At 52.8% G+C, this 25,046-nt stretch overlaps 3 protein-coding genes and 1 non-coding gene across 5 annotated transcripts; 3 read left to right on the top strand and 1 right to left on the bottom strand.

Annotated features, from left to right (window-relative positions):
- The first annotated feature begins 65 nt into the window (after positions 1 to 65).
- Positions 66 to 9,180, top strand: SARS2 (seryl-tRNA synthetase 2, mitochondrial). Its single transcript, XM_061388205.1, has 16 exons — positions 66 to 427; positions 2,700 to 2,795; positions 3,560 to 3,589; positions 4,129 to 4,269; positions 4,351 to 4,405; positions 4,679 to 4,742; positions 4,985 to 5,090; positions 5,828 to 5,875; positions 6,336 to 6,444; positions 6,710 to 6,755; positions 6,845 to 6,932; positions 7,013 to 7,122; positions 8,135 to 8,228; positions 8,331 to 8,423; positions 8,537 to 8,602; positions 8,702 to 9,180. Exons 1-16 carry the CDS (start codon positions 161 to 163, stop codon positions 8,843 to 8,845), a joined length of 1,557 nt encoding a protein of 518 aa, XP_061244189.1. The 5' UTR covers positions 66 to 160; the 3' UTR covers positions 8,846 to 9,180.
- A 567-nt stretch (positions 9,181 to 9,747) lies between these two features.
- On the top strand, positions 9,748 to 14,130 carry CCER2 (coiled-coil glutamate rich protein 2). Of its 2 annotated transcripts, XM_061388214.1 has the most exons (6): positions 9,748 to 9,827; positions 11,545 to 11,766; positions 12,019 to 12,059; positions 12,211 to 12,298; positions 12,641 to 13,149; positions 13,792 to 14,130. In XM_061388214.1, exons 2-6 carry the CDS (start codon positions 11,694 to 11,696, stop codon positions 13,879 to 13,881), a joined length of 801 nt encoding a protein of 266 aa, XP_061244198.1. In that variant the 5' UTR covers positions 9,748 to 9,827; positions 11,545 to 11,693; the 3' UTR covers positions 13,882 to 14,130. The 2 variants fall into 2 exon arrangements, with proteins under 2 accessions (XP_061244198.1, XP_061244197.1); XM_061388213.1 differs by having other exon boundaries at positions 9,754 to 11,766.
- Positions 14,131 to 14,219: 89 nt separating this feature from the next.
- NFKBIB (NFKB inhibitor beta) lies at positions 14,220 to 24,917 on the bottom strand. The gene is made up of 6 exons (XM_061388208.1): positions 24,605 to 24,917; positions 16,799 to 16,904; positions 16,384 to 16,717; positions 15,473 to 15,561; positions 15,113 to 15,382; positions 14,220 to 14,362 (listed from the first exon to the last, which is right to left on the bottom strand). Exons 1-6 carry the CDS (start codon positions 24,781 to 24,783, stop codon positions 14,267 to 14,269), a joined length of 1,074 nt encoding a protein of 357 aa, XP_061244192.1. The 5' UTR covers positions 24,784 to 24,917; the 3' UTR covers positions 14,220 to 14,266.
- On the top strand, positions 22,280 to 22,352 carry TRNAG-UCC (transfer RNA glycine (anticodon UCC)). Its single transcript has one exon. It is a non-coding gene; the product is annotated as a tRNA-Gly (tRNA).
- Positions 24,918 to 25,046: the final 129 nt, after the last annotated feature.

Here is a 25,046-nt window from a genome sequence, read left to right as displayed (position 1 = left end):
CAACTGTTCTCATTGAATTGTGTTTTTTTGAGGCATAGAAGGGCTTCACCCCTCCCAGGGTCTGATTGGCTAGTCTCGAGCAGAACAGCAGCTTTGTAATTGGTCTAAATGAGTAGTGGGCGGGACGAGGGGGTGCGTGACTCCTTGTCCGCCTTCCAAGATGGCTGCGTCCATAGTGCGGCGCTTGGGTCCTCTAGTAGCTGGTCGGGGCCTGCGGCTTCGAGGAGGCTGTGTCTGTAACCAGAGCTTCAAGAGAAGTTTCGCTACGGAGAGACAGGACCGGAACCTCCTGTACGAACACGCGCGTGAGGGCTACAGCGCGCTCCCTCTGCTGGATATGGAATCACTGTGCGCATACCCGGAAGATGCCGCGCGCGCGCTGGATCTCCGCAAGGGGGAGTTGCGGTCTAAGGATCTGCCCGGCATCGTGAGTGCGCTTGCGCGGCCCAACCACCGCGGGGCCGGTCCGCTTTGCCTATTGGCTGTTCGCTTTACGGACGAAATGGGCTTACAAGATACTGTCCCGCAGGGGGCGTTCTGATCGCAAGAATTTTAATTCCTTCCCAGTTTAGCCAATGTGTTGTGCCTGGCACCTAGGTACGTGTCAGATACCACGGAGTGCTAAGGCCCTACTGTCCATATAGCCATCATGCTCCTAGTCCATAAAGCGTGCTGGGAGCTCACTGTCTTCCCGCGTCCTTTGTGCTCAGACCTTTTGCCAGGCTTATGGTAAAGCCACAAAGGAAAACGGGGAACAGAGATATGAATCAGTGGGTAAGGGGAGACCCTTGCCTTTGGGGAGTGAGAGGAAGAGTTATGCACTTACCCCACAAGTATCAGGCAGTTGCTGCTGCTACTGGTAAGTCGCTTCAGTCGTGTCCGACTCTGTGTGACCCCATAGACGTCAGCCCACCAGGCTCCCCCGTCCCTGGGATTCTCCAGGCAAGAGCACTCGAGTGAGTTGCCATTTCCTTCTCCAATGCATGAAAGTGAAAGTGAAGTCGCTCAGTCGTGTCCGACTCTTAGCGACCCCATGGACTGCAGCCTACCAGGCTTCTCCGTCCATGGGATTTTCCAGGCAAGACTACTGGAGTGGAGTGCCATTGCCTTCTCCGATCAGGCAGTTAAGTAGTGTTATTTTATGAACGAATGTGTTTTTGAACATATTTAGGGAGTGCGTATGTTCTGTACCTGATGTTGAGAATAAGGCAGTGAATATTAATAATCATACTACTGGGCTTCCCTGGTGGTTCAGACGGTAAAGAATCTGCCTGTAATGCAGGAGACCCAGGCTTGATCCCTAGGTCGGGAAGATTCCCTGGAGAAGGGCAGAAGAGCCTGGTGGGCTACAGTCCATAGCATCGCAAAGAGTTGGACACGACTAAGCAACTAACACACACATTCATACTGTGCTACTACTAATAAAGCCAGCACATACATAATACTACATGCTGGTGAACTAGGACTGGAATTGCCATATTTCTAGACTCTGTTGAAATGCTGGGGGTGATGGGGACCCCAAATCCTCCCAGCCCCCTCTTGGACCGCCCCCCCCCCCAACCCATACATCCAATCTAGTAAAAGTGCTTTATGCAGATGAGTCTCCTTTAAGTTTCACAGCAACCCTATGAGATGGGTGCCATTATATCCACAATTTTAACAGAGGGGAAACTAAGGCTCAGAGAAGCTAATTTAAAAAGAAACAAACATATGGCAGTTCCTCAAAAAATTAAACATAGAATTACTATGTAATCCAGCAATCCCACTTCTGAGTACATACCCCCCCCCAAAAAAAAGAAAAGCAGGGACTCAAACAGATACCTACCTGTATGTTCGTGTTTATAGCAGCATTATTCACAGTGGCCAAAAGGTGGAAGTAATCCAAGTGTCCACTAATCAATGAATGGATAGAGAAAATGTGGTAGGGACTTGCCTGGTAATCCAATGGTTAAGACTTCATGGTTCAAAGCAGGGGATGCAGGTTTGATCCCTGGCCAGGAACCTAAGACCCCACGAGCACTGAGGCCAAAAACCAAAACGTGAAACAGAAGCAATACTGTGACCAGTACAATAAAGACTTTAAAAATGGTCCACATCAAAAAGAATCTTGTAAGAAAATGTGGTAAATACTTGCAATGGAATAACATTCAGCCTTAAAAAGGAAGGAAATTCCGACACATGCTACAATGTGAGTGCTCAGCTGATCAGTCATGTCTGCCTCTTTGCAACTCCATGGACTGTAGCCTGCCAGCCTCCTCCGTCCATGAGATTTTCCAGCAAGAACACTAGAGTGGGTTGCCATTTCCTCCTCCAGGGGATCTTCCCGACCCCTGTGTCTCCTGCATTGGCAGGTGGATTCTTTAGCACTGAGCCACCTGGGAAGCCCATACTGCAAAATGGATTTATCTTAAATTCGTTATGCTAGGTGAAGTAAGCCAGTCGCAAAAGGGCAAGCACTGTGTGATTCCAGTTCTGTGAGGCTTCTGGATTTGTCTCAGTCAAATCCACAGAGACGGAATATAGAATGGTAGTTGGCAGGTGCAGGAATGTCTAATGGGTACAGTTTCAGTTTGGGAAGGTTCAGTGGTTCCGGAGATGGGTAGTTGTGATGCTAGCACAATATAAATGTATTTAATGCCACTGAAATGTACACTTAAAAAACAGTTAATGTGCAAAATTCTATGTATATTTTATCCCAGATCTCGACATGGCAGGAGCTGAGGCAGCTGCGGGAACAGATCCGGAGCCTGGAGGAGGAGAAGGAGGCTGTGACAGAGGCAGTGCGGGCCCTGGTGGTGAGCACGGGGTCCTGAGCAGGTGTGGGGCTGGCAGCAAGATGCCTCTGGCTACAGGTAACGGGAAACCCAGTTTCAGGAGTTTGAAGGATATGGACATTCATCATCTCACACCACAACCGTCCAGGGCCCAGGCATCCCTGGGGCTGATTCTTAACCACTGGACCACCAGGGAAGTCCCTAGCTCATCTGGGGGACACCATGCAACAGCCTGACTGGGGAGCTCCTGCCCTCAGCCCATTTCACAGACCAGGATACCAAGGCTTGGAGAGGGGAAGAGATTTGCCCAAGAGCACACTCTGGTTGGCACCCAACTTTCAGACCCAGTTCTGCTGCATTCCCTGGTGCTCAGGAACACAGAAGTTTCCGAGCATCAAAGACCATTGGTGTCAGGCCTCCATATGCATGCTCATAGACTTTACCATTCCGAGTCTCAGTTTTCTCATCAACAAAATGGGAATCACATTGATACGAACCTCATAGTGGGGGTTATGAAGAAAAAGGATCATCTGAGAGTCCTCTGCCCATGGCTAGACATGAGGCAGCACTAAACTGAGCTACAGGGTGTGATTGCTGTTATGTTATCTTGCCTCCTCCCAGTTTTACTAATAGAGAAACTGAGGTACAGGGTGGAGGAGGGTCCAGCCAGGCACTGGCAGAGCAAGGAATTCAGATCCCCTAGCCCTGCCCTTTCACCCCTCTTTCCCCTCCCCCTCATCCCCAACTCCATCACTCTAATCACCTCCTCATCTCTTTTCTACCAGGTAAACCAGGACAACAGTCAAGTGCAGCAGGTACTACAGAGAGTTGATATCCTGTCCCTGATCGGGGGTGGGCAGCACAGATAACCATTATCAGTCATACAGTCTCCATTGTATGTGATGGAAAACGTAACTCAAGTAAGAGTAAGAAAAATAACAACAGGCTGTGTTGATTCATAAAAATCCTGGCTTCAGGTACAGCTGGATCCAGCTCCTGGCTCCTCCATATTTGGTTCAGCTTTCTCCCCTTGAGGGCACGGAAGACAAGGTCTGGTGCAAAGAGGACCATTTTCTTGATACTTCCAGACAAAGCCCTGGGGCTGATTGTCATGAGTTTGTCTTGGATCACGTGCCTGTCTTTAAGCCAATCACTTTGGCCAAGCAATGGAATGTTCTAGTAGGCCAAGCCAGAGGCATGTCCTTGTGGACGTGCCACGAGGTGGTGAGGGGAGGTTCCTGAAAGGAAATTCAGGATGTTGAGCCTGAAGAAGAAGCAACAAAGTCCACCACAGAGGTTATCCTAGCCAGGACCCCACCCTCTCCTGGGCTGACCCCACGTGTCCCGTTCCCAGGACCCCCAATATCAGAGTCTGCGGGCACGTGGCCGGGAGATCCGGAAGCAGCTCACACTCCTCTACCCCAAGGAGGCCCAACTCGAAGAGCAGTTCTACCTGCGGGCGCTGAGGCTGCCCAACCAGACCCACCCAGACGTGGTGAGCACCTCGCCGGGCGGCAGGGGAGGCCAGGGCCCTGTCCGGCGCCACCTTCCCTCTGACACCCATTGTTTCCCACAGCCTGTCGGGGACGAAAGCCAGGCCCGCGTGCTCCATGTGGTTGGAGACAAGCCAGGTAGGCCATAGCCCGGGCTGGGGGACCCCAGGCTGAGGGCGGGGGCTCCTGGGGTCTGGGACTGTGGCCGGAGCCTGTAGAGCCCTGGGCTTTCTCACACTGTCTCGTGTGTGTGTGTTCCTGTGTGTGTGTGTGTGTCTGGCTCTTTCTTCTCCCCTCTCTCTCCTTTTCTCTCCCTCCCTCTCCCCCCACTGTCTCTCTAATCCTCTTTCTCTCTATCCCCTGTTCCCTGTCTCTTCTCCTCTTACCCCATTGCTTTTCATCCATATACAGCTTTCTCCTTCCAACCCCGGGGCCACCTGGAAATAGCCGAGAAACTCGACATCATCCGTCAGAAGTGAGCCCCCCCTCCCAGACCCTGCCATTCAGCAACCCCCCACCCCAGCAGCTGGCTGCCGGCTCCACTTCACTGGGCTCAGCATGGGATGTGGAACCACCAGGGCCTCGCCCGGCATGAATGTTTGATGACCGGCCTCCCGCCTGGCAGCTGGGCCTCTGCCCCGGGGTGCTAGAGTCCCCCTTCTTGCCCCACCAGCCCTGGCCTACAGGCCCCCACCTGTCTGCCCATCTGTCTCCCAGGCGCCTGTCCCATGTGTCTGGCCACCGCTCCTATTACCTGCGCGGGGCTGGGGCCCTCCTGCAGCACGGCCTGGTCAACTTCACACTCAACAAGCTCATCCACCGGGTATGGGCCAGGATGGGAGGGCTGCCTGGAGGGGGTGGCATCGACGCTGAGCTCCAAAGGCTCAAGGTGGAGAGGAGGGGGTGCCTCTACTCCAGTCACTGTTTTCAGAGCTTATGTGTATCATTGGCATACTTCATTCTTAGGGCAGCGTTAAGAGGAGCGTGCTGTTACTGTCCCCTTTAGAGATGGAGAAATTGAGGCCTGGAGAGGGAGGAACTGTCCAGGACCTCTGGCTCACGTGTGGGGCTCGCCCGAGAGCCCGCACCTGTCACCATTGGCCCTCACTGCCTGCCTGCAGTGGACAGCGAGTGTTGGGGAAAGAACAGTGTCTGCTGAAACTGGGGGGGTCGGCAAGGGCTGAGGGCTGGTCATGCAGTGACCAATGGGACGCTGGTCACAGTGAGGGACCCGGACTGTCCTGAGGGCACTGGGAGTCACAGAGGGTGTTCACTGGTTGGGGACACAGTCACATCTGTACGGAGAACTACACCTCCACTGCCCTGTATGGTAACCTGAGTGAGGACATCGGGAGGCCCCAGTGACAGGGCCCCAGCACCCCAGGGCCAGCTCCATGCCCACTGCTCGGGCCTGCCTCAGTGTCCTCTCCAGTGGAATGGGCTTCAGAGTGACACGGGGGAGCTGTTAGTCCCCTCTGCAGTGTCCGTTCTTCAGGCCTGAGCTTGGGGTCTGGTGGGGGTCCTGGCTGTGCTCCTCACCCCTTCCCTACCCCTTCCCAGGGCTTCACCCCCATGACGGTGCCAGACCTTCTCCGAGGAGTTGTGTTTGTAAGTGAGGACTCCGTTCCCCATGCCCAGCCATGTGTCAGGCCATGTTATGGGGGCCCCAGGCAGCAAGACCAGCCTGTCTCCACTGAAGAAACTGCCCTGGGGTTGGGTTGAAGGGGTTGTGTCATAATAGGGAACTCAGGGTGAATCTGGGGCTTCCCAGGCGGCTCAGTGGTAAAGAATCCGCCTGCCAATGCAGGAGCTGTGGGTTTGATCCCTGGGTCAGGATAATCCCCTGGAGGAGGAAATGGCAACTCCCTCCAGTCTTCTTGCCTGGAAAATTCCGTGGACAGAGGAGCCTGGCGGGCGGCAGTCCATGGGGTCAAAGGAGTCAGCATGGCTGAGTGACTGAGCACGCACATGCATGCAGGGTGCTTCCCTTCCTTCCAGGGGAGGAGCAGGGGATATGATGACAGAATGGGGCCCCCTGAGGTTACCTGTCCTCTGGCCTCCTCCCCAGGAAGGCTGTGGGATGACACCAAATGCCAAACCATCCCAAATTTACAACATCGACCCCTCCCGCTTTGAAGACCTCAACCTGGCCGGGACAGCGGAGGTAGGACTTGCAGGTGAGAGCGCACCTGGGGGCCAGAGCAGGGCGAGAGCCCCTCAGGTCCTCGGCGCGGGAGGGAAAGGGGGCAGCCAGGAGCATCCCAGGGGTGATGGCTGCACGCCCAGGGCCTATGCGTACAGTTGTGTAGGTTGTTCAGCCACATGTCCTGACATGAGGTTGTGTCTGCCAGAAGGGACACCTTTTCTAATTCCCACAAAGGTTTCCTGTGGATGGATGGATGGTGGCCCTGGCTGACCCCTTCTGTCCCCTTCTCCTCCCAGGCTACTTCATGGACCACTCCGTGGCCTTCAGGGACCTGCCAATCAGGTGATGCCTTGTTCCTGTAGAACTTGTCCCCACCTGTGACATCCCCTGTCCTCTCCCTGACCCCACTTACCCACCCCACCCCCCGCCAGGATGGTTTGTTCCAGTACCTGCTACCGGGCGGAAACAGACACGGGGAAGGAGCCGTGGGGGCTGTATCGAGTACACCACTTCACCAAGGTTGGCATAGCTAGGACTGTGGCGGGGACACCCCAACAGCCTAGTGCCTCCTGACTCCTGTGCCCCTCGCCCTGCCCCAGGTGGAGATGTTTGGGGTGACAGGCCCCGGGCTGGAGCAGAGCTCAGAGCTGCTGGAGGAGTTCCTGTCCCTTCAGATGGAGATCTTGACAGAGCTGGGCTTGCACTTCCGGTGCGGGGAGGGGCCAGGGGCTGAGATGGATGGTGGGGTCTGGGGTCAGGGACAGAGGGTGAGGGGTTGGGGAGGAGGGAAAGGCTGGCTGGGTGCTCCCCCATCTTGAAAACCCTCACCGCCTTTTCTCCCCTGCCCCCTTTTGCCCGTGTTAGGATTGTATATAGGATGTCTATCTATCAAGTCCAGTGTCAAGACAAGCTCCCTTCCCTCCTGTGACTCCCCGACCCTAGCGTGCTGTCTCATCTGCCTAGTCCAAGATGGCTTTTTAAGATACTGTTTTGTTTACTTATTGTTGTTATTGGCGGTGCTGGCTCTTCACTGCTGTGCGGGCTTTTCTCCAGTCGCAGCGAGCGGGAGCTGCTGTCCAGTGGCCGTGTGCGGGCTTCTCCTTGCAGTGACTTCTCTCGTGGAGCATGGGCTCTGGAAGCTCAGGCTTCCATAGTTGAAATGCGAGGGTTCAGTGGTAGCAGCTCCCGGGCTCCAGAGCGCAGGCTCAGTAGTTGCGGCGCGTGTGCTCTGCTGCTCCACAGCATGTGAGATCTTCCTGGATCAGAGATCGAAGCCGTGTTCCCTGCATTGGCAGGTGGATTCTTAACCACTGAGCCACCAGGGAAGCCCCAGGACGGCTTTTTACCTTCCAGTGGGAAGGGGAGGTTGGGGAGAGGGCACACCCCTTCCCTCTAAGGGGGTGACCGGACGGCGTGAGCCCCACCGCCTCGCTCACCCTGTCAGTCACACATTTTCAGGAGAGGCTGAGGAGGGTGGACTTTTTTCTGAGTGACCCATTACAGAAGTCTGGGGGTGCTGTTGCTATCTATAGAAGGAAGAAGAGCCCTGGTGAACAAACAGCCCGGTGTCTTGGCCATCTCGTCCCCTTTGCCACCGTCATCTCTTTATTACTTCCGTTTCCCTCTTTTGGGGCTTCCTACCCTTCCATCACCTCCCACTGCACCCCACCCCCCCACCTCTCACCCACTGCCCTTTGCCCTGTCTTTCTCCGGGGCTGCAGAGTCCTGGACATGCCCACACAGGAGCTGGGCCTGCCCGCCTACCGCAAGTTCGACATTGAGGCCTGGATGCCAGGGCGAGGCCGGTTCGGTGAGGTGAGCCCCCTGTCCAGCGGGGCCCTCAGGGTGGGAAAGAGGACCCCCCCTCACTGCTCCCCACAGCCCATCGTCTCAGCCCACCCCAACCCCCACGCCCAGGTCACCAGTGCTTCCAACTGCACGGACTTCCAGAGCCGCCGTTTACACATCATGTTCCAGACCGAGGCCGGGGAGCTGCAGTTCGCACACACGGTGAGCCCACACCCTTGCCCGCCCTGCCCTGCACCCCCAAGCCGGAGACCCACCACTGCAGCCCCCTCCCCTGGGCCCACTGGAGCCTGGATCTGAGCGTCCCCTCCTCTCAGGTGAATGCCACGGGCTGTGCTGTCCCTCGTCTCCTCATCGCCCTCCTGGAGAGCTATCAGCAGAAGGTGAGGGGCGGGGGCGGCGGGAGGATCCCATGGTGGGAGGCGGGGGCCGGAGGCTGGAAGGCCGGCTGGGCAGCCGCCTGAGGCCTGCTCTCTCCCCAGGACGGCTCAGTGCTCGTGCCCCCTGCCCTCCAGCCCTACCTCGGCACCGATCGGATCACCACCCCCACCCACGTGCCTCTCCAGTACATCGGCCCCAACCAGCCCCAGAAGCCCAGGCTCCCGGGCCAGCCTGCCTCGAGCTGAGGACTCATCCTTGTTGGCCAGTAGGGTTGTCACCACTTCCTGGAGCTTAGGGGTCCCTGGGCCCCTGGGACCTGGTGTCCTGAGTCTGTCCCGACATCTACCTTCTTCATGTCCACTCCCCACCTGGGCCTCTGGACTCCAGGGTTCCTGGGGATCAGTCAGAGACCCTGTTGTCATTGGGGGTCCCAGCCTGCAGTGAGAAGCAGTGGTTCCTCCAAGGGGACTTGGAGGTCTGGGGGAGGGCAGAGGAGAGGGAGAGGAGGCCTCCATGCCTCCTTCCTTCTTCCCACCCTCAGTGATTAAGAGAAGGTTCCCTAATAAATGGTCAGAACAAAGGCTTGTGTGGGTCTGTGAGTGAGGGAGGTGGCCTGGCCGACTTGCCAGGATGCTGGCCAGTTTCTCAGAGGTGCTGAACCATCCAGGGGTCTGTGGCTGCAGGGACCATGCCAGAAGTGTCCAGCACCCCCTGGAGCATGTAGAGGGTAGCTTGGGGGTCACTGAGGGAACCAAGAGGATGCTGAGGCCTCTCCCCTGACCCTGGGATAAGTGGTACCTCACACCCAACCTTCCGCCTCGGTCCCCAGCCCCAGGTGGGGCGGGAAGCAGCCTGAACTCGGTGAAGCCAGAACCCACTCCTCCCCTTGGAGCCCCCATCTCCATACCTGGAACTGCTTTCGCAGCTCCTCCAACTGCAGCACTTCAAGTCATCCTAGGCTATTCTCACATCCACATCCCATCCTTCAGCAAACCCTGGCAGCTCCTCCTCCAAAATATTTCCAGGGGGTCTCTGGTTGCCCGGTGGTTAAGAATCCACTTGCCAATGCAGAGGACACAAGTTCATGGAAGATCCCACATGCCATGGAACAACTAAGGCTGTACTCCACCGCTACTGAGCCCAAGCTCTGGAGCCCAAGAACCTGTACTCTCTACAACCAAAGGAAGCCTGTATGCAGCAATGAAGACGCAGTGCAGCCAAAAATAAGTAAATCTTAAAAAAAAAAAAAATTCCCAAATCCTGCCTTTGCTGTCTCGTCCGCTGTCCTGTATCGTAGCAGCCTCTTCTTGCTTTCTGCCCCCCCACGCAAAGCCAGAGGGACCCTGTGGGCAACTGCATCAGGTCATGTGCCTCCCTGCTCAGAGCCCTCCAGTGGCTCCATCTCCCTGGGAGGGAAGGACAAGTTGTCACCGGGGCCCCCGGGAACTGCCTCCCTCCTTCCTTTCTGACGGCCTCTTCCCTGTTGTGCTCTGGCCAGCCCTCCAACCTGCCTGCCTGTTCGCTCAGACTCAATCCCAACTCAGGCACTTGCTCGACTCTTTCCTATCCTAGCTGTTCTTCCCCCTAAATCTTGTGAGATTGCCTGCATTTTATCCTTCAGGTCTTAGCCCAAACGTCACCTCCTCAGAGAGGGCTCCCCTGACTAGCCTGGCCAAAAACCCCAGGCTGTAGCTGCCATGCTCCTGTGATGTGCCACAGCCATTTCCTCCTTGCCCCCCCCCTTTTTTTTTTTTAATATTTTTTGACTGTGTCGGATCTTGGTTGCAGTGCGGAGGCTTCTGCCTAGGTGTGGTACGCAGGCTCCAGAGCACAAGGGCTCAGTTGCCCCATGGCGTGTGGGATCTTAGTTCCCTGATCAGTAATCAAACCCACACCCCTTGCATTGGAACATTAGAAGGCAGATTTTTTTTTAATTCGGCAGCCTCTGGTCTTAGTTGCAGCGTTGATCTTACTTCCAGCACGCAGGATCTTTCATCGTGGTGCGCGGATTCCCCAGTTGTAGCCCAGGTGGACTTCAGAAGTTGCCTCGAAGGCTTGGTTGGCCCCGGGGAAAGAGACTTAGTTCCCCGACCAGGGGTCAAACCCGTGTCCCCTGCATTGCAAGACGGATTCTTAACCGCTGGACCACCATGGAAGTCCCTCCTCCTTCCTTGAGTGTTGTCTGTCTTCCCCTCTCAAATGTCCACTCCAAGAGGCCAGGGAGGTTTGCCCGTAGCCTCATTCTCTGTTGTAGCCCCAGTGTCTAGAAGAGGACTGGACATATAGTGTGTGTCCAAGAAAAATTACTGGGATGAAGGAGCCCGGGCCCGTGTAGTTCTCCATGCCAGGCACTGCCCAAGCTAATATGTATGTGCATCACTTTAATCTTCCCCATCAGCTGTGGAATAGGTTGTCACCAGCCCCGTTTCACAAGTGAGTTAACAGGTTGGATGAAGCAGTTGTCCCAGGGCTGCACTGCTGGTAGCAGAGGAGCTGCAACTCAGGTGGGGCCCAGTTACAACTCTGAGGAAGTAGGTTTATGAGACCTGCTTTCCAGAAGGCAAGGCATTGCCTGAGGATGGTCTGTAACCTCCCAGCGGGGCCTTAAGCTCATGCTAACATGTCCACTTCTATGTGACCCTGTGGGCTATAGCCAGCTTCTGTCCATGGGATTCTCCAGGCAAGAATACTGAAGTGAGTAGCCATTCCCTTCTCCAGGGGATCTTCCTGACCCAGGGATTGAACCCGGGTCTCCTGCATTGCAGGCAGATTCTTTACTGTCTGAGCCACCAGGGAAGCCCCAGTCAGACCCTGTTTATGTGGGAAGAGAAGCCCTCACCTTCCAAGCAGGCATTCAGGGGCTGGAAGCTGGAGAGGAGGGTGCAGGGCAGTGGGCCCCCATGAATAATTGAGGGTCTCAGACAGGTCTCTCTCCGCCCCACAGCTGTTGCCCTGCCTCAGGCGGCGAGGGGGAGGCGGTGACATCACTTCCTCCCCTGTGGGGGCTACTCAACGGGGGAGAGCAGGTGCGGGTTATAAGGAGCTGCCACCCCGGCCACACAGCGCCAAGGACCCTGGTCTGGACGCCCAACCATGCAGCGCCAAGGGTCCACCATGCTGCTCTTGCTGTTGCTGCCTGCTCTGCTGGCGCTGCTGCTGGGGGCTGGTGAGTGCCAGAGATCAGGGCAAACTCAGCAGCCAGCTGGGGGAGCAGGGACTCAGGTGACCAGGAATGGGGACAGTGCACCCAGTGGGGCCAGACTAGAGCTTTCCTGACTGAGCTTCCAAGTAGAGCCAGTGCCCCTGGCAGGTGGCTGGGGGAGTGGACTTGTGGGTACCGGGACGACCTTGGAACTGGAATCAGCACCAGGGACAGTGCCCAGGGTCCGAGCCCAGCACCCACCTCCTTCCCCCACAGCCACTGCAGCTCCCCTGGCACCCAGACCCTCCAAGGAGGAGGTAAGGACTGTGGCCTTTCACCCCACCTCATCTCCCTGGGACCCCAGCCCCCTCCACCATCTCCATCTCCCTTCCAACCCTCCTACGTTCTCATTCTCCCCATCTGCATTGCCCTCAATCTCCCCTCTGACCCTTCATCCTTCACCCCCAGCTGACGCTCTGTCTGGCAGAGGTGGTCACAGAAGTGCTGACGCTGGGCCAGGTGAGGCGAGGCCCCTGCCTGGCTCTCCTCCACAGAGGTAAGGGGGGCTCAAGCTCCAGTTCCTCTTAGGAGCCCCCGCCCCACCAGGGGTCTGCCCAGGGCTGCCTCGAGGCAGTGGCATCCCCTTCTCATCCCAGAGCCACTGTCTGGACTGGCATGGCACCGTTAAGCATGTCCAGACTGAAGAAGCCTGGCCCACAGCCTCACCCTTGGGGCTCCCTGCAAGGGTACAGGATGGGGGCAGAGTGTCTCCCGGTACTGACCCTCTTCTCCCAGGTGTGGGCTGTCACCTGGGGGACCTCGGGCACCCCACCCCCCGGAACTCCTCTAGGTCTGTCTCCTGATTAGCTGCACAAAGAACATCCCCTCTTTCCATCAGAAATGTGTGAGACAGAGCCCTATGGCTGTCGGTCCACTGAAGATAATGGCCTACTGCTTGGGGATTTTAAAAAGCCAGAGGCTGGGAAGATGAGGTCTAGTCAGGAGGTGAGGGACGAGGAAGAGGAGGAGGAGGCAGCAGAAAGGACCCACAAGTCTGAGGTGCGGGAACAGGCTGTCCGTGAGCAGCTCCACAGCCGGCTCCACCAGGACCACGAAGAGGAGAAAGAGGAAGAAAAGAAGAGGGGGCCCGTGGAGACCTTGGAGGGCCTGTGGAAGAAGCGTCTGGAGGGCGGCAGGGGCCCCCAGAAGCAGGTGGCAGAGCAGGCCAGCGATGAGGAGACGGCCCAGTTCGAGGCAGAGGAGAAGGGAGTGCAGGTGCTGGGCGAGGGCCGCAGCCTGTGGCAGGGGGTCGAGGCGGGCGGAGAGAGACGTGAGGACCGCCACCACTCCCGCCAGCCAGAAGCCAAGCCCCAGCAGGAGGAGAAGGAAGAGGCTTCAGACAGGCAGGTGAGTGGAGGCGGCAATGGGGGAGCAGGGTAGACCAGATGTCAGTGGACATCCTTCCAAGTAGTCACCAACAGCAACATCCACCATGAATAGGCTGACACAAGGAGTAGGTAGCAACACCTAAGCGGGGCCTTCACCTGACCAGGAGGGCTTCCATGCCTACTCCCCATACAGCAACCAAGAAGCCACCCTTATTGCCCAGAAGCGCCAGAGTTAGCTACCATTGCTGGTCTGTGACCAGTGTGTTGGCCCCATGAAAAGTAGCAGCTGTGCCCAGTTCACTGGGCCATAGGCGGACACCACTGGTGGGTCGTGGAGAGTAGAGCTGTCACCACGATCAACAGCAGTGACAGAAATGGCCCTCACCTCACAGATGGGTCATGGCATCCAAGGTGAGCGCCTGTGCTAGTCCTCCGTCCGCCGCACTGGCTATGGCAGACACCGTGGGCCTCACCGCTGGCCATGTTAGCCCACGTGACTCTTCCAGGGTCAACCAGCGGGGTCACCATTGTAGTCCACGATGACCAAGGAGACCGCTGTGGTTGCCACTGTGTGAACTGACCTGGCCCACATTTGTGGACAACCACTGAGGTGGCCTGCCTTTGAAGGTGGGTGCTGAGACCCCGTTTCTGTTGCCGCCAGGGGCACGATGTGGAGCGGCTGGAGCACATGAGCGATGAGCTGAAGAAGGCGACGGAGATGCTGCGAGAGGAGCTCAGGAGGGGGGGCTGACCCCTGACCTCACGTCCTCCTCCTCCCACACACCCTATACAGCTTAGTACCGCTGACCCCCAACCTATCACCCCACCCTGCTCCCCAACCAGCAGGAGTGGGGAGAAGGGTGTGCCTTGAAACCAGGCCTGAGGGGCCAAGTCTGAGCTGGGTGGAGGGGCTGGGCTCCGCCTGACTCAGGACACAGCCCAGATGCCCTAACCCGTTCCAACCCCCGACCCTGAGTGAATAAAGCACAGAGAAAACCAAGGCTGATGGCATCGCACTTGATTTTAGAGGGACAGGGGCTCAGGAACCACCTGGAGGCCTGGGAAGGCGACTGCTGATCTAGTCACTGGTTGTCGGAACTGACATTTTATTAAATTGGAAACTATTAACAGTTAAGTCAGATGGGGTCGTCAGGGAGCGGTTTTGACGCTGGGGTGGGAGGTAGCTGGTTGGGGCTCCGGCCACTGTGGACTACGATGTCATCGTATTCATCCTGGGGGCAGAGGGGCCAGGCAGAGGGGCTCAGGCAGCTGCCACCTTGCCCACTGCCCAAGTTCCCCCACCCACCGTGGGAACCGGGTGCTGCGTTGAAGCCCGAGGTCCCCGCTCCTAAGTCTAAATCCCACATCCTAGTTCTCTCACCACCTCTTCCAAGGTCACCTGTGTTCTCCCGGCCCGCGGCCTCGCCAGTCCTTCAGCCGCTGCAGGAGGGTCTCCCCCTCTGCCCCACTTCCCTCTCCCTTTACCCAAATTCCTCAACCCCTGCCAGTCAGCGACAACCCCTGCCCACAGTCATGTCTCGCTGACTGGGCTCTCCAAGGAAGCCCCTTCACCACTGGCTGAGGTCGTTCCCCACTGCTGCCAGTGTTCGAATCACTGCTGCCCAAGGTCACCTTCCCACAGCCTGCGTTCTCCCGCTCTTGCTCCCCGAAAAAAAATCTCCTGCAGCCATCCTCTGCTGCCTATGTTTACCAACCACTACGACCGAGGTCTTATCTCTCTCTCCGCTTGAGTTCTGCCTCTGCCACTGCCTTCACTTCTCACCGGCTGGTGCCTGAGCTCTCCCCACCACCCCTGTCCAGGTCTCCCCTGATACTGCCTGCATGGCTGCCTGAGCTCTCTAATCAGAGCAGCCCCAACATCAGCGGGTCTCAGTGAGCTGCACAATGTCTCCTCTCCCCCTTCCACCTGCCCGCTTTTACCCTGGCCCCCCAGCTGGGCTGCCCGCTCTCTCCTGACTCACGCCCTCATCCCCGCTCTCGCTGTCGCTGCTGCTGCTGCTGCTGCTGCTGCAGGGGCCAGGCTTGTCCTCGTCCTCGGGCTCTGGGGCTCCATGAGCACGGAGGAGGCGGGCGAGGATGGCGTTGGGCCGGAGCATGGCACTGCCGAGTGGGGTGCGGCCACCATACATGCGGACGGCGGGGTCCGCACCGGCCTTCAGGAGAAGCTCCAGTACGTCAGCTGCTTGGGCCTCCACAGCCAAGTGCAGGGGGCTCCGGCCACAGGTGGGCTCCTGAGGGGTGCAGCAGAGAGGTCACTGGGGCCCTGCCCCACGCGGGGACGACCTCCCACCCTGCCACATCTTCTCCGTAGGGCAGCTCACGGGTTTGTTGAGGTCGGCTCCTGCCTCCTGGAGCAGTCGGACCATCTCTGCGTCTTTGTGGATGACAGCCACGTGGAGTGGGGTGTGACCTAGGGACAGAGTGACCGACGTCAGATGATGGAGGGGTGGGGACTGGGCCCCCAATGCCACTATCTTCAGGGAAGGTTTGGTGACCTGAGGTTGATGGAGTTTGGGTCTGACTTCTGCATTCCTGGGTATATCAAAGAGGCCCTGTATCCCAAATCCCTAAGTCTCAGGTGATCTGGAACTTGCTGGCAGTGCCAATGCCTGGGTTGTGAGGTTGTCTGGAGGCTAGGGGTGAAGAGCCCAGGGGCTTCGGACAGGGGACCTGAGTCTTTGGTCTTACTTCACAAAGAATCAGGTCCCCAAATTCCTGGGTCCATGTCCTTGGGGGGTGAGGTGGTCCCTGAACCCTGGGTCCTCACCTTCCACCTGTGGTGGGGGTCTGGTGCCAAGTATTAAATAGTTGGGCTTAGAGACGGGGTAGCTAAGACTCTGATGCGAGGGCCCTGGGTAGACAGAATCTATTTTCCCATGAGGTCTGGCTGAAGACGGCTGAATCTATTTTCCCATGAGGTCTGGCTGAAGACAGCTGTCCCTGAACCCCGATATCAGCCTCTGGGAACCTGAGTCGCCAGAGTTTCAGAGGGCCTTGCCTTTGAGTTCCCTTGTCCCACGTGGGCTGGGGCCTGTGGTTCTCAATAACCTGGGGCTGAGCAGGCGTCCTTGGTCCTGATGCCTGGGTCCCTTGAGTAGTATTATTATTACTGGGATTATTTCCCAAGCAGCCAAGCTCTGCATCAGGAGAGCTGAGCCCAGAGCCAGCTGAACCCAGCTGCCCTCGCTCTTCTTGGGAGCCTGGGCCCTTCATGGTGACTGGGGACCCTCACCCTCATAGTCTTCAGCCTCCAGCTGCAGTTTCCAGTCCTCTTCACTCTCATCCTCTTCTTTCTCCACATCAGGTTCAGAGTACAGGGCAATAGGGGTGTGGTCGGTGTCAGGGGTATGGTCAGAGCCCTGAGCGAGGTAGGTTTTGGGGGCTCCCCTGGGGCGCTGGGGGCGAGGCTGGAGCAGCACGCGAGCGCAGGTGTGGGCCCCCACGCGGCAGGCCAGGTGCAGCGCCGTGTGGCCTCCACGCTCCGCCACCAGCAAACTGGAGCCTGCTGCATACAACTTCTCTACCGCGGACGCCTCCTCCAGGATGGCGGCCAGGTGCAGGGCCGTCTGCAGGAGCAGAAGGCAGGGATGAGGGGCCATACTGAGAATCCTGGCCCCCAAGCCCTACGCTGTCCACAGGCGGCTCACCTGGCCCAAGTCATTCTGCAGGTCCAGGTACTCGGTACCAGCTGCAAAGCCTAGAAGGAAGTCCAGGAAGGGCTCATGCTGATGAATCACCGCCAAGTGCAGTGCCCTGAGGACAAGGACCAGGGTCAGAAGGCAGAGGTCAAGTATTCTTTTTATGGTTTGCTTGCTTTCATTTCCAAGGTAAACCATTCAATAACACGGTAATCCAAGCCTATGCTCCAACCAGTAACGCTGAAGAAGCTGAAGTTGAACGGTTCTATGAAGACCTACAAGACCTTTTAGAACTAACACCCAAAAAAGATGTCTTTTTCATTGTAGGGGACTGGAATGCATAAGTAGGAAGTCAAGAAACACCTGGAGTAACAGGCACATTTGGCCTTGGAATACGGAATGAAGCAGGGCAAAGACTAATAAGAGTTTTGCCAAGAAAACGCACTGGTCATAGCAAACACCCTCTTCCAACAACACAAGAGAAGACTCTACACATAGACATCAGCAAATGGTCAACACCAAAATCAGACTGATTATATTCTTTGCAGCCAAAGATGGAGAAGCTCTATACAGTCAACAAAAACAAGACCAGGAGCTGACTGTGGCTCAGATCATGAACTCCTTATTACCAAATTCAGACTTAAATTGAAGAAAGTAGGGAAAACCACTAGACCATTCAGGTATGACCTAAATCAAATCCCTTATGATTATACAGTGGAAGGGAGAAATAGATTTAAGGGACTAGATCTGATAGACAGAATGCCTAATGAACTATGGATGGAAGTTCATGACATTATACAGGAGACAGGGATCAAGACCATCCCCATGGAAAAGAAATGCAAAAAAGCAAAATGGCTGTCTGAGGAGGCCTTACAAATAGCTGTGAAATGAAGAGAAGCGAAAAGCAAAGGAGAAAAGAAAAGATATAAGCATCCAAATGCAGAGTTCCAAAGAATAGCAAGGAGAGATAAGAAAGCCTTCCTCAGCGATCAATGCAAAGAAATAGAGGAAAACAATAATATGGGAAAAACTAGAGATCTCTTCAAGAATATTAGAGATACCAAGGGAACATTTCATGCAAAGATGGGCTCGATAAAGGACAGAAATGGTATGGACCTAACAGAAGCAGAAGATATTAAAAAGAAGTGGCAAGAATACACAGAAGAACTGTACAAAAAAGAGCTTCATGACTCAGATAATCACGATGGTGTGATCACTCACCTAGAGCCAGATATCCTGGAATGTGAAGTCAAGTGGGCCTTAGAAAGCATCACTACGAACAAAGCTAGCGGAGGTGATGGAATTCCAGTTGAGCCATTTCAAGTCCTGAAAGATGATGCTGTGAAAGTGCTGCACTCAATATGCCAGCAAATTTGGAAAACTCAGCAGTGGCCACAAGACTGGAAAAGGTCAGTTTTCATTCCAATCCCAAAGAAAGGCAATGCCAAAGCATGCTCAAACTACTGCACAATTGCACTCATCTCACATGCTAGTAAAGTAATGCTCAAAATTCTCCAAGCTAGGCTTCAGCAATATGTGAACCGTGAACTTCCAGATGTTCAAGCTGGTTTTAGAAAAGGCAGAGGAACCAGAGATCAAATTGCCAACATCCGCTGGACCATGGAAAAAGCAAGAGAGTTCCAGAAAAACATCTACTTCTGCTTTATTGACTATGCCAAAGCCTTTGTGTGGATCACAATAAACTGTGGAAAATTCTGAAAGAGATGGGAATACCAGACCACCTGACCTGCCTCTTGAGAAACCTGTATGCAGGTCAGGAAGCAACAGTTAGAACTGGACATGGAACAACAGACTGGTTCCAAACAGGAAAAGGAGTACGTCAAGGCTGTATATTGTCACCCTGCTTATTTAACTTATACACAGAGTACATCATGAGAAACACTGGAGTGGAAGAAACACAAGCTGGAATCAAGATTGCCGGGAGAAATATCAATAACCTCAGATATGCAGATGACACCACCCTTATGGTAGAAAGTGAAGAGGAACTAAAAAGCCTCTTGATGAAAGTGAAAGAGGACAGTGAAAAAGTTGGCTTAAAGCTCAACATTCAGAAAACAAAGATCATGGCATCTGGTCCCATCACTTCATGGGAAATAGATGGGGAAACAGTGGAAACAATGTCAGACTTCATTTTGCGGGGCTCCAAAATCACTGCAGATGGTGATTGCAGCCAGGAAATTAAAAGATGTTTACTCCTTGGAAGGAAAGTTATGACCAACCTAGATAGCATATTCAAAAGCAGAGACATTACTTTGCCAACAAAGGTCCATCTAGTCAAGCTTTGGTTTTTCCAGTGGTCATGTATGAATGTGAGTGTTGGACTATGAAGAAAGCTGAGTGCCGAAGAATTGATGCTTTTGAACTGTGGTGTTGGAGAACACTCTTGAGAGTCCCTTGGACTACAAGGAGGTCCAACCAGTCCATCCTAAAGGAGATCAGTCCTGGGTGTTCACTGGAAGGACTGATGCTAAAGCTGAAACTCCAATACTTTGGCCACCTCATGCGAAGAGTTGACTTACTGGAAAAGACCCTGATGCTGGGAGGGATTGCGGGCAGGAGGAGAAGGGGACAAGAGGATGAGATGGCTGGATGGCATCACAGACTCTATGGACATGAGTTTAGTAGGCTCCGGGAGTTGGTGATGGACAGGGAGGCCTGGCGTGCTGTGATTCATAGGGTAGCAAAGAGTTGGACACGACTGAACAACTGAACTGAACTGAACTGGGTTTTGTGTTTTTGGTGGGTGGAGGGGTTGTTTGTTTGTTTTCCTTCTTATGAGGACAAGCACTCTTGCATTCATTCCTTCAACAAACGTGGAGGGCCCACTGTGTGAAGCATGATGACCCACAGCTCTAGAACCAGCTGTCAGGAATCTGGAAGGGTCAGGTCAGAGTTAATTCAGCAAATTTATTTAATCAATGTGTTTTTTTGTTTTGCTTTGGTTTGGTTTGGTATTTTTGGTTTCTTTGGTGTTTTATTTCATTTTTTGTTTTTGGCTGCACTGTGCGGCATGTGGGATCTTAGGTCCCTAACCAGAGATGGAATCCTCGCCCCCTGCAGTGGAAGCACGGAGTCTTAACCACTGGACCACCAGGGAAGTCTCCAATGTTTACTAAGTAGGACTTCTACTCCCTCCCAAGAAGAAGTAACATGGACCAGGTTTCATGCCCGTCTCAAATCGAAGAAAAAGATCAGACACAGGGACTTCCCTGGTGGTCCAGCGGCTAAGACTCCGTGCTCCCCATGCAGGGGGCTCGGGTTCGATCGCTGATCAGGGAGCTAGATCCCACACGCTGCAACTAAGACCTGGTGCAGGCAAATAAATAAATATTTTTAAAAATAACAAAAAACACTACAGCACCTAAAACGAAAAATATGCTGGATGGCATTAACAACAGGTTACATGTTGCAGAAAATAGATTAGCAAACTTCAAGAGTTCACAATAGCAACTGTCCAGAATGAAACAAAAAAACAAAGAGAAATATTTAAAAATGGAAAGAACATCAGTGAGCCATGGGATATATCTGTACATAAGCAGCCCAATATACCTGTAACTGAAGGAAGCATGGAGCTTCCCCAGTGGCTCAGCGGTAAAGAATCTGCCTGCCAATGCAGGAGTCGCAGAAGACACAAGTTTGATCCCTGGGTCAGAAGATCCCCTGGAGGAGGGCATGGCACCCCACTCCAGTGTTCTTGCCTGGAGAATCCCATGGACAGAGGAGCCTGGTGGGCTACAGTCCATAGGGTTGCAAAGAGGCGGATACAGCGAGAGCAACTTAACACACACACACACACACACACACCAGGGCCCAACATGGAAACTCTGTTCGAAACCAACAATAAAGACAAATACCTTCAAAGCAGCCAGAGGAAAAGATACCTTAAGTACAGAAGAATAAAAATAAGCATGACAGCAGATTTCACAAAGGAAATAATGCAAGAGAACACAGCGGAGCCACTTCTTTAAAGTACTCAAAGACAGGCTGTCAACCTAGAATTCTTTAACTCAGCCAAAATATTTTTCAAAGACGGAGACAAAATTACATGCTTTCAACTACACAGAAGTTAGCGGAACTCATCACCACCCGACCCACATCACTAGAAACGTCCAAGGACACTTGTAAGCAAAAAGGAAGATGACATCAAACAAAAACATGGAAAACCAAAGAGTAAAGAACACTGAAAACAGTCACTATATGGATAAGTACATAAGATTTTTTCTTTCTCAATATGTAAATCTTCTATCTTTTGATAGGTCTTAAAAAGAAATGAGTGTTTAAGCAAAAATAACAACGTCTGAAGTTTAGAATACACGGATAAAGGAAGTCTATGACAGCAACACACTAAAGGCCAGGAAGAGACAAATGGAAACACACAATTCTAAGGTTCTTTTATGTCATGAGAAGGAGCATAACAGCACGTAAAGGTGGCACATAATAAAGCTAAAGTGGGTACTTCCCTGGTGGTCCAGTGGTTAAGAATCTGCCGCACAATGCAGGGGACGCAGGTTCGATCCCTGGTTGGGGAGCGTGTACTAAGCCCACGGGCCACTATAAGCCCTAAAGCAGGAGTCAGCAAACATTTTCTGTAAAGGGCCAGATAAATAATTCAGGCTTAGTGGATGCTATGGTCTGTCTATTACTATTCAGCTGTGCTATTAGGATACAAAAGCAGCCATTGATATGTATTGATAAATGAATGGGCGGCACGGCTGGATTCTAACAGAACTTACTTTAGGGAGTCTAAAATTTGGATTTCATGTAATTTTCACTTGCCATGAAACGTTCTTCTTTTGACTTTTCTCCAACCGGTTAAAAAGGTAAAAAACCATTCTTAGCTCACAGCCATACAAAAGCTGACAGCTGGCGGGATTTTGCCTGGAGACCAGTTTGCCAAACTATCTTTCACAGCAACCACTAAAATAAAAAATAATGAGTAAAAGGTAACAAGCTGAAAAAAGAAATGCAATGGAACAAAATTTGCTCATTCCAAAAGGCAGAAAAAAAAGGTAAACAAAGGAGAGATAAGCAGAAAACTAATAACGAGATGACAGATGTAACCATATCAATAATTAATTAAATACAAATAGTCTAAACACTCCAATTGAAAGGTAGACACTGGACTTCCCTGGTGGTCTAGTGGTTAAGAATCCACCTGCCAACGCACTGGCAGTCAGGGGGCATGGGTTTGATCCCTGGTCTGGGAAGATTCCACGTGCTGTGGGGCAACTAATGCCATATGCCACAGCTGCCCGTGTGCTCTAGAGCCCGTGCTCCCCAACAAGAGAGACCAGCACTGTGCGAAGCCTGCACAGCACAGCTGAGAGCAGACGCCACTCGCCACAACTAGACGAAGCCTGTGCGCAGCAACCAAGACCAAGTGCAGCCAAAAATAAACAGCTAAATAAACACAAATGTTCAAAAAGGGAGAAGCTGTCAGACTGGATGAAAAAGCAAAACCTAGGGTCTTCCCTGATGGTTCAGTGGTTAAGACGTTGCACTTCCAACGCAGAGGGCCAGGGTTCGATCCCTGGTCAGGGAAGAAGATCCCACATGCTGCAACTAGGAGCCAATGCAGCCAAATAAATTAAAAATAAACATTAAAAAAAGAAAAAAAAAGAAAAACCTAACTATATGATGCCTAAAAGTAACAGCTTTTCAAATAAATTTAAAAGTAGGTTAAGAATAAAAAGATGGAAAAAGATATACCATGCTAACGCCTGTCAGTCAAAAGAAAGTAGGAGTTTTTTAAAATGAGAGTAGATTTCAGAGCAAGGAATATTACCCGGGATAGTGAAGATTATTTCACAATGATAAAGAGGTCAGTTCAGGAAGAGGACACAATAAACCAAAAACATCTGCACCCCTTATAACAGAGCATCCAATCACATGAAGGAAAACCTGATAAAACAACAAGGAAATCCACAATTATTATTGAAGATTTCAATATCCCACTCTCAATAACTGAGATCAAATAGACAGAAATTACCGGCAAGGATATAGTAGACTTGAAAAAGAGAAGAACCAAAGAAACCAGCACAGGACGTACTGGTGGTCTAGTGCCCAAGAATCCACCTGCCAAGGGAACACAGGCTCAATGTTTAATCCGGGAAGACCCCACATGCCTCGGGGAAACTAAGCCAATGCACAGTAACTACTGCGCCTGTGCCCTAGAGACACTGCTCCGCAACCAGAGAAGCCACCAAAATGAGAAGCCCTCGCACGGCAACTAGAGGAGCCCCGGCTCACCGGAACTAGAGAAAGTCCGTGGGCAGCAAGAAAGACGCAGCACAGCCAAAAATAAATAAATAAAAGTTTTAGAAAAGAAACCCACACAACCTCTAACTGACATCTGAAGAACTACACTGAACGACAAGATAACGGACATTCTTTTTAACTGCACGCACAATAGAATTTAACTAAAAACCAATAAAAGGAAGGTATTTGGAATATCTGGAAACTAAATAACATACTCCTAAATAATCTACCGCCCAAAGAAGAAATCAAAGGAGAAATTAGAAACTATCCTGAATTAAGTGGAAATGAAAGCACAGCACATTAGAATTGATGAGATACAGCTAAAGCACTACTTTGGGAAATTTACATGAAACCTATATTAGAAAAATAGGAAGGCCTCAAATCAATGACCTCAGCTTTCACCTTAAGAGACTGGAAAAAGAACAAAAATAAACTCAAAGTAAGCAGAAGAAAGTAAATAACGAAAGTCAAAACTGAGATAAACACAACAGAAAGCAAAAAGAGAGAGAGAAAATAAATGAAACCACAGCTGGTTCTTTGAGAAGATCGGTGTTTCTTGAGTGCCTCCTATGGGTCAGGCACTGTTCTGTCACTGGGGCTATAACAGTAAACACAACAGACAAAAACCCCAGGTACATTCCCTCAATTAGGTCTTTATGACATTGTTCCTTCTACCTGGAATGTTCTCCCCAGATAATCTACTTGTCTCATTCTTTCCTGCTTTATTTTTCACCAAGGAAATTACTGTCTTCTGACAAACCATTTTTTTTCTTTCATTTTTCTGTTTCTTCTCTCTTTCCTTCTCTCTCTTTCTTACTTTGTGTCTATACGGCTTTCTGTTTCTTTCTTTCCTTCTCTTTCTTTTTTGTTCCTCCCACCGTTCCTTTCTTCCTTTCTGTCAGTCTGTCTGCCCTTCCATTTATAGACTCCCACACTAGAATGTAAGCTCCACAAGGCATAAGTTGTTGTGCTTTCTTCACTGCCTTATCACCAGCATCTACAACTTGGCCTGAAACGTTGTAGGTGCTAGATAAATACTTGTTTAACAGATGAATCCTTGCTGTCACAGAGTTTACATTTTCTCTTTCAGTGTAGGATTTGAAGATCAGTGCTCAGAAAGTGGGACCTTAGAGTCAAAAGCCAAATGTTAATTTTGGAAATCAAAATTTAAAGCTCCTAAATTAGGAGCTAGGGATCAAAGATCATATTTGGAGGTGAGATGTCAGAAGGAGCCTGTGACCTATAGTTTTAAGATAGGTCTCAGGACTGGGGTCAGGAAGCTCAAATTGAGCTTTGAATGTGGAATCAATCAATGGATGTGAAACTCTGAGGACCAGAGTTTCAGAAAGGACGGGGTTATGATAAAAACTAGTTTGGAAACTGATTTTATCAAGGGTTAGACTTGGGGGTTAGAGGTCAGAGTAAGCATTAGAAGACAGATTTAGGATTAAGAGGTTGGAAAATCAGTATCAGGGACTAACAGGGAATCAGATGTGGGATCCTAAGGCTCGGTGGGGCAGGCTAAGGTTCACTCACGTGTCGCCATCCTCAGTGACGTAGCCGAAAACGAGGGGCGCCCACGACAGCCCCGGGCCCAGCTCCGCGCCTAGCCCAGGTCCTCCGGGGGCCGCCGCGTCCGGACCCAGAGAGCCCAGGCCGCTGTCGCACCATTCATCGGCGTCCGCAGCTTTCCCCAAACACGCGACCCCGGCCATAGCCCCCAAAGCCTCAGGGGACCCCAGCTGCTGCCCGCCAGTCGCTGGGCTCTGCCTGGAATTCTGATGCTTCCGCCCTGCTGGGAATTCCCCAACACTGCCCCCGGACTCATCCAATCAGAGTCGGCTAAATAGTAAGCGCCCCGCCCTTATTATACACCATGACCAATCAGAGTATTCAGATGGACTGCGACTCTCTACCCTTTCCCACTCATTCCGCGCGCCCTTTACCAACATGGCTGCGGACGTGAGGCACTCTGGGA

This window comes from Bos javanicus, chromosome 18 (assembly GCF_032452875.1).
Source record: "Bos javanicus breed banteng chromosome 18, ARS-OSU_banteng_1.0, whole genome shotgun sequence".
NCBI lineage: Eukaryota > Metazoa > Chordata > Mammalia > Artiodactyla > Bovidae > Bos > Bos javanicus.
This window is presented reverse-complemented; position numbering and strand designations above follow the sequence as displayed.

Excerpts from the sequence above, each read along its gene's own strand:
- SARS2 (XM_061388205.1), top strand. The coding sequence starts at position 161 with ATGGCTGCGTCCATAGTGCGGCGCTTGGGTCCTCTAGTAGCTGGTCGG. Across the intron at positions 428-2,699 it reads CTAAGGATCTGCCCGGCATC|ATCTCGACATGGCAGGAGCT; the intron begins GTGAGTGCGCTT and ends ATTTTATCCCAG. Across the intron at positions 5,091-5,827 it reads TCAACAAGCTCATCCACCGG|GGCTTCACCCCCATGACGGT; the intron begins GTATGGGCCAGG and ends ACCCCTTCCCAG.
- CCER2 (XM_061388214.1), top strand. The coding sequence starts at position 11,694 with ATGCAGCGCCAAGGGTCCACCATGCTGCTCTTGCTGTTGCTGCCTGCT. Across the intron at positions 12,060-12,210 it reads CCAGACCCTCCAAGGAGGAG|CTGACGCTCTGTCTGGCAGA; the intron begins GTAAGGACTGTG and ends CTTCACCCCCAG. Across the intron at positions 12,299-12,640 it reads CCTGGCTCTCCTCCACAGAG|AAATGTGTGAGACAGAGCCC; the intron begins GTAAGGGGGGCT and ends TCTTTCCATCAG.
- NFKBIB (XM_061388208.1), bottom strand. The coding sequence starts at position 24,783 with ATGGCCGGGGTCGCGTGTTTGGGGAAAGCTGCGGACGCCGATGAATGG. Across the intron at positions 15,562-16,383 it reads GGAGGCTGAAGACTATGAGG|GTCACACCCCACTCCACGTG; the intron begins GTGAGGGTCCCC and ends CTCTGTCCCTAG. Across the intron at positions 14,363-15,112 it reads GCGAGAGCGGGGATGAGGGC|GATGAATACGATGACATCGT; the intron begins GTGAGTCAGGAG and ends CTCTGCCCCCAG.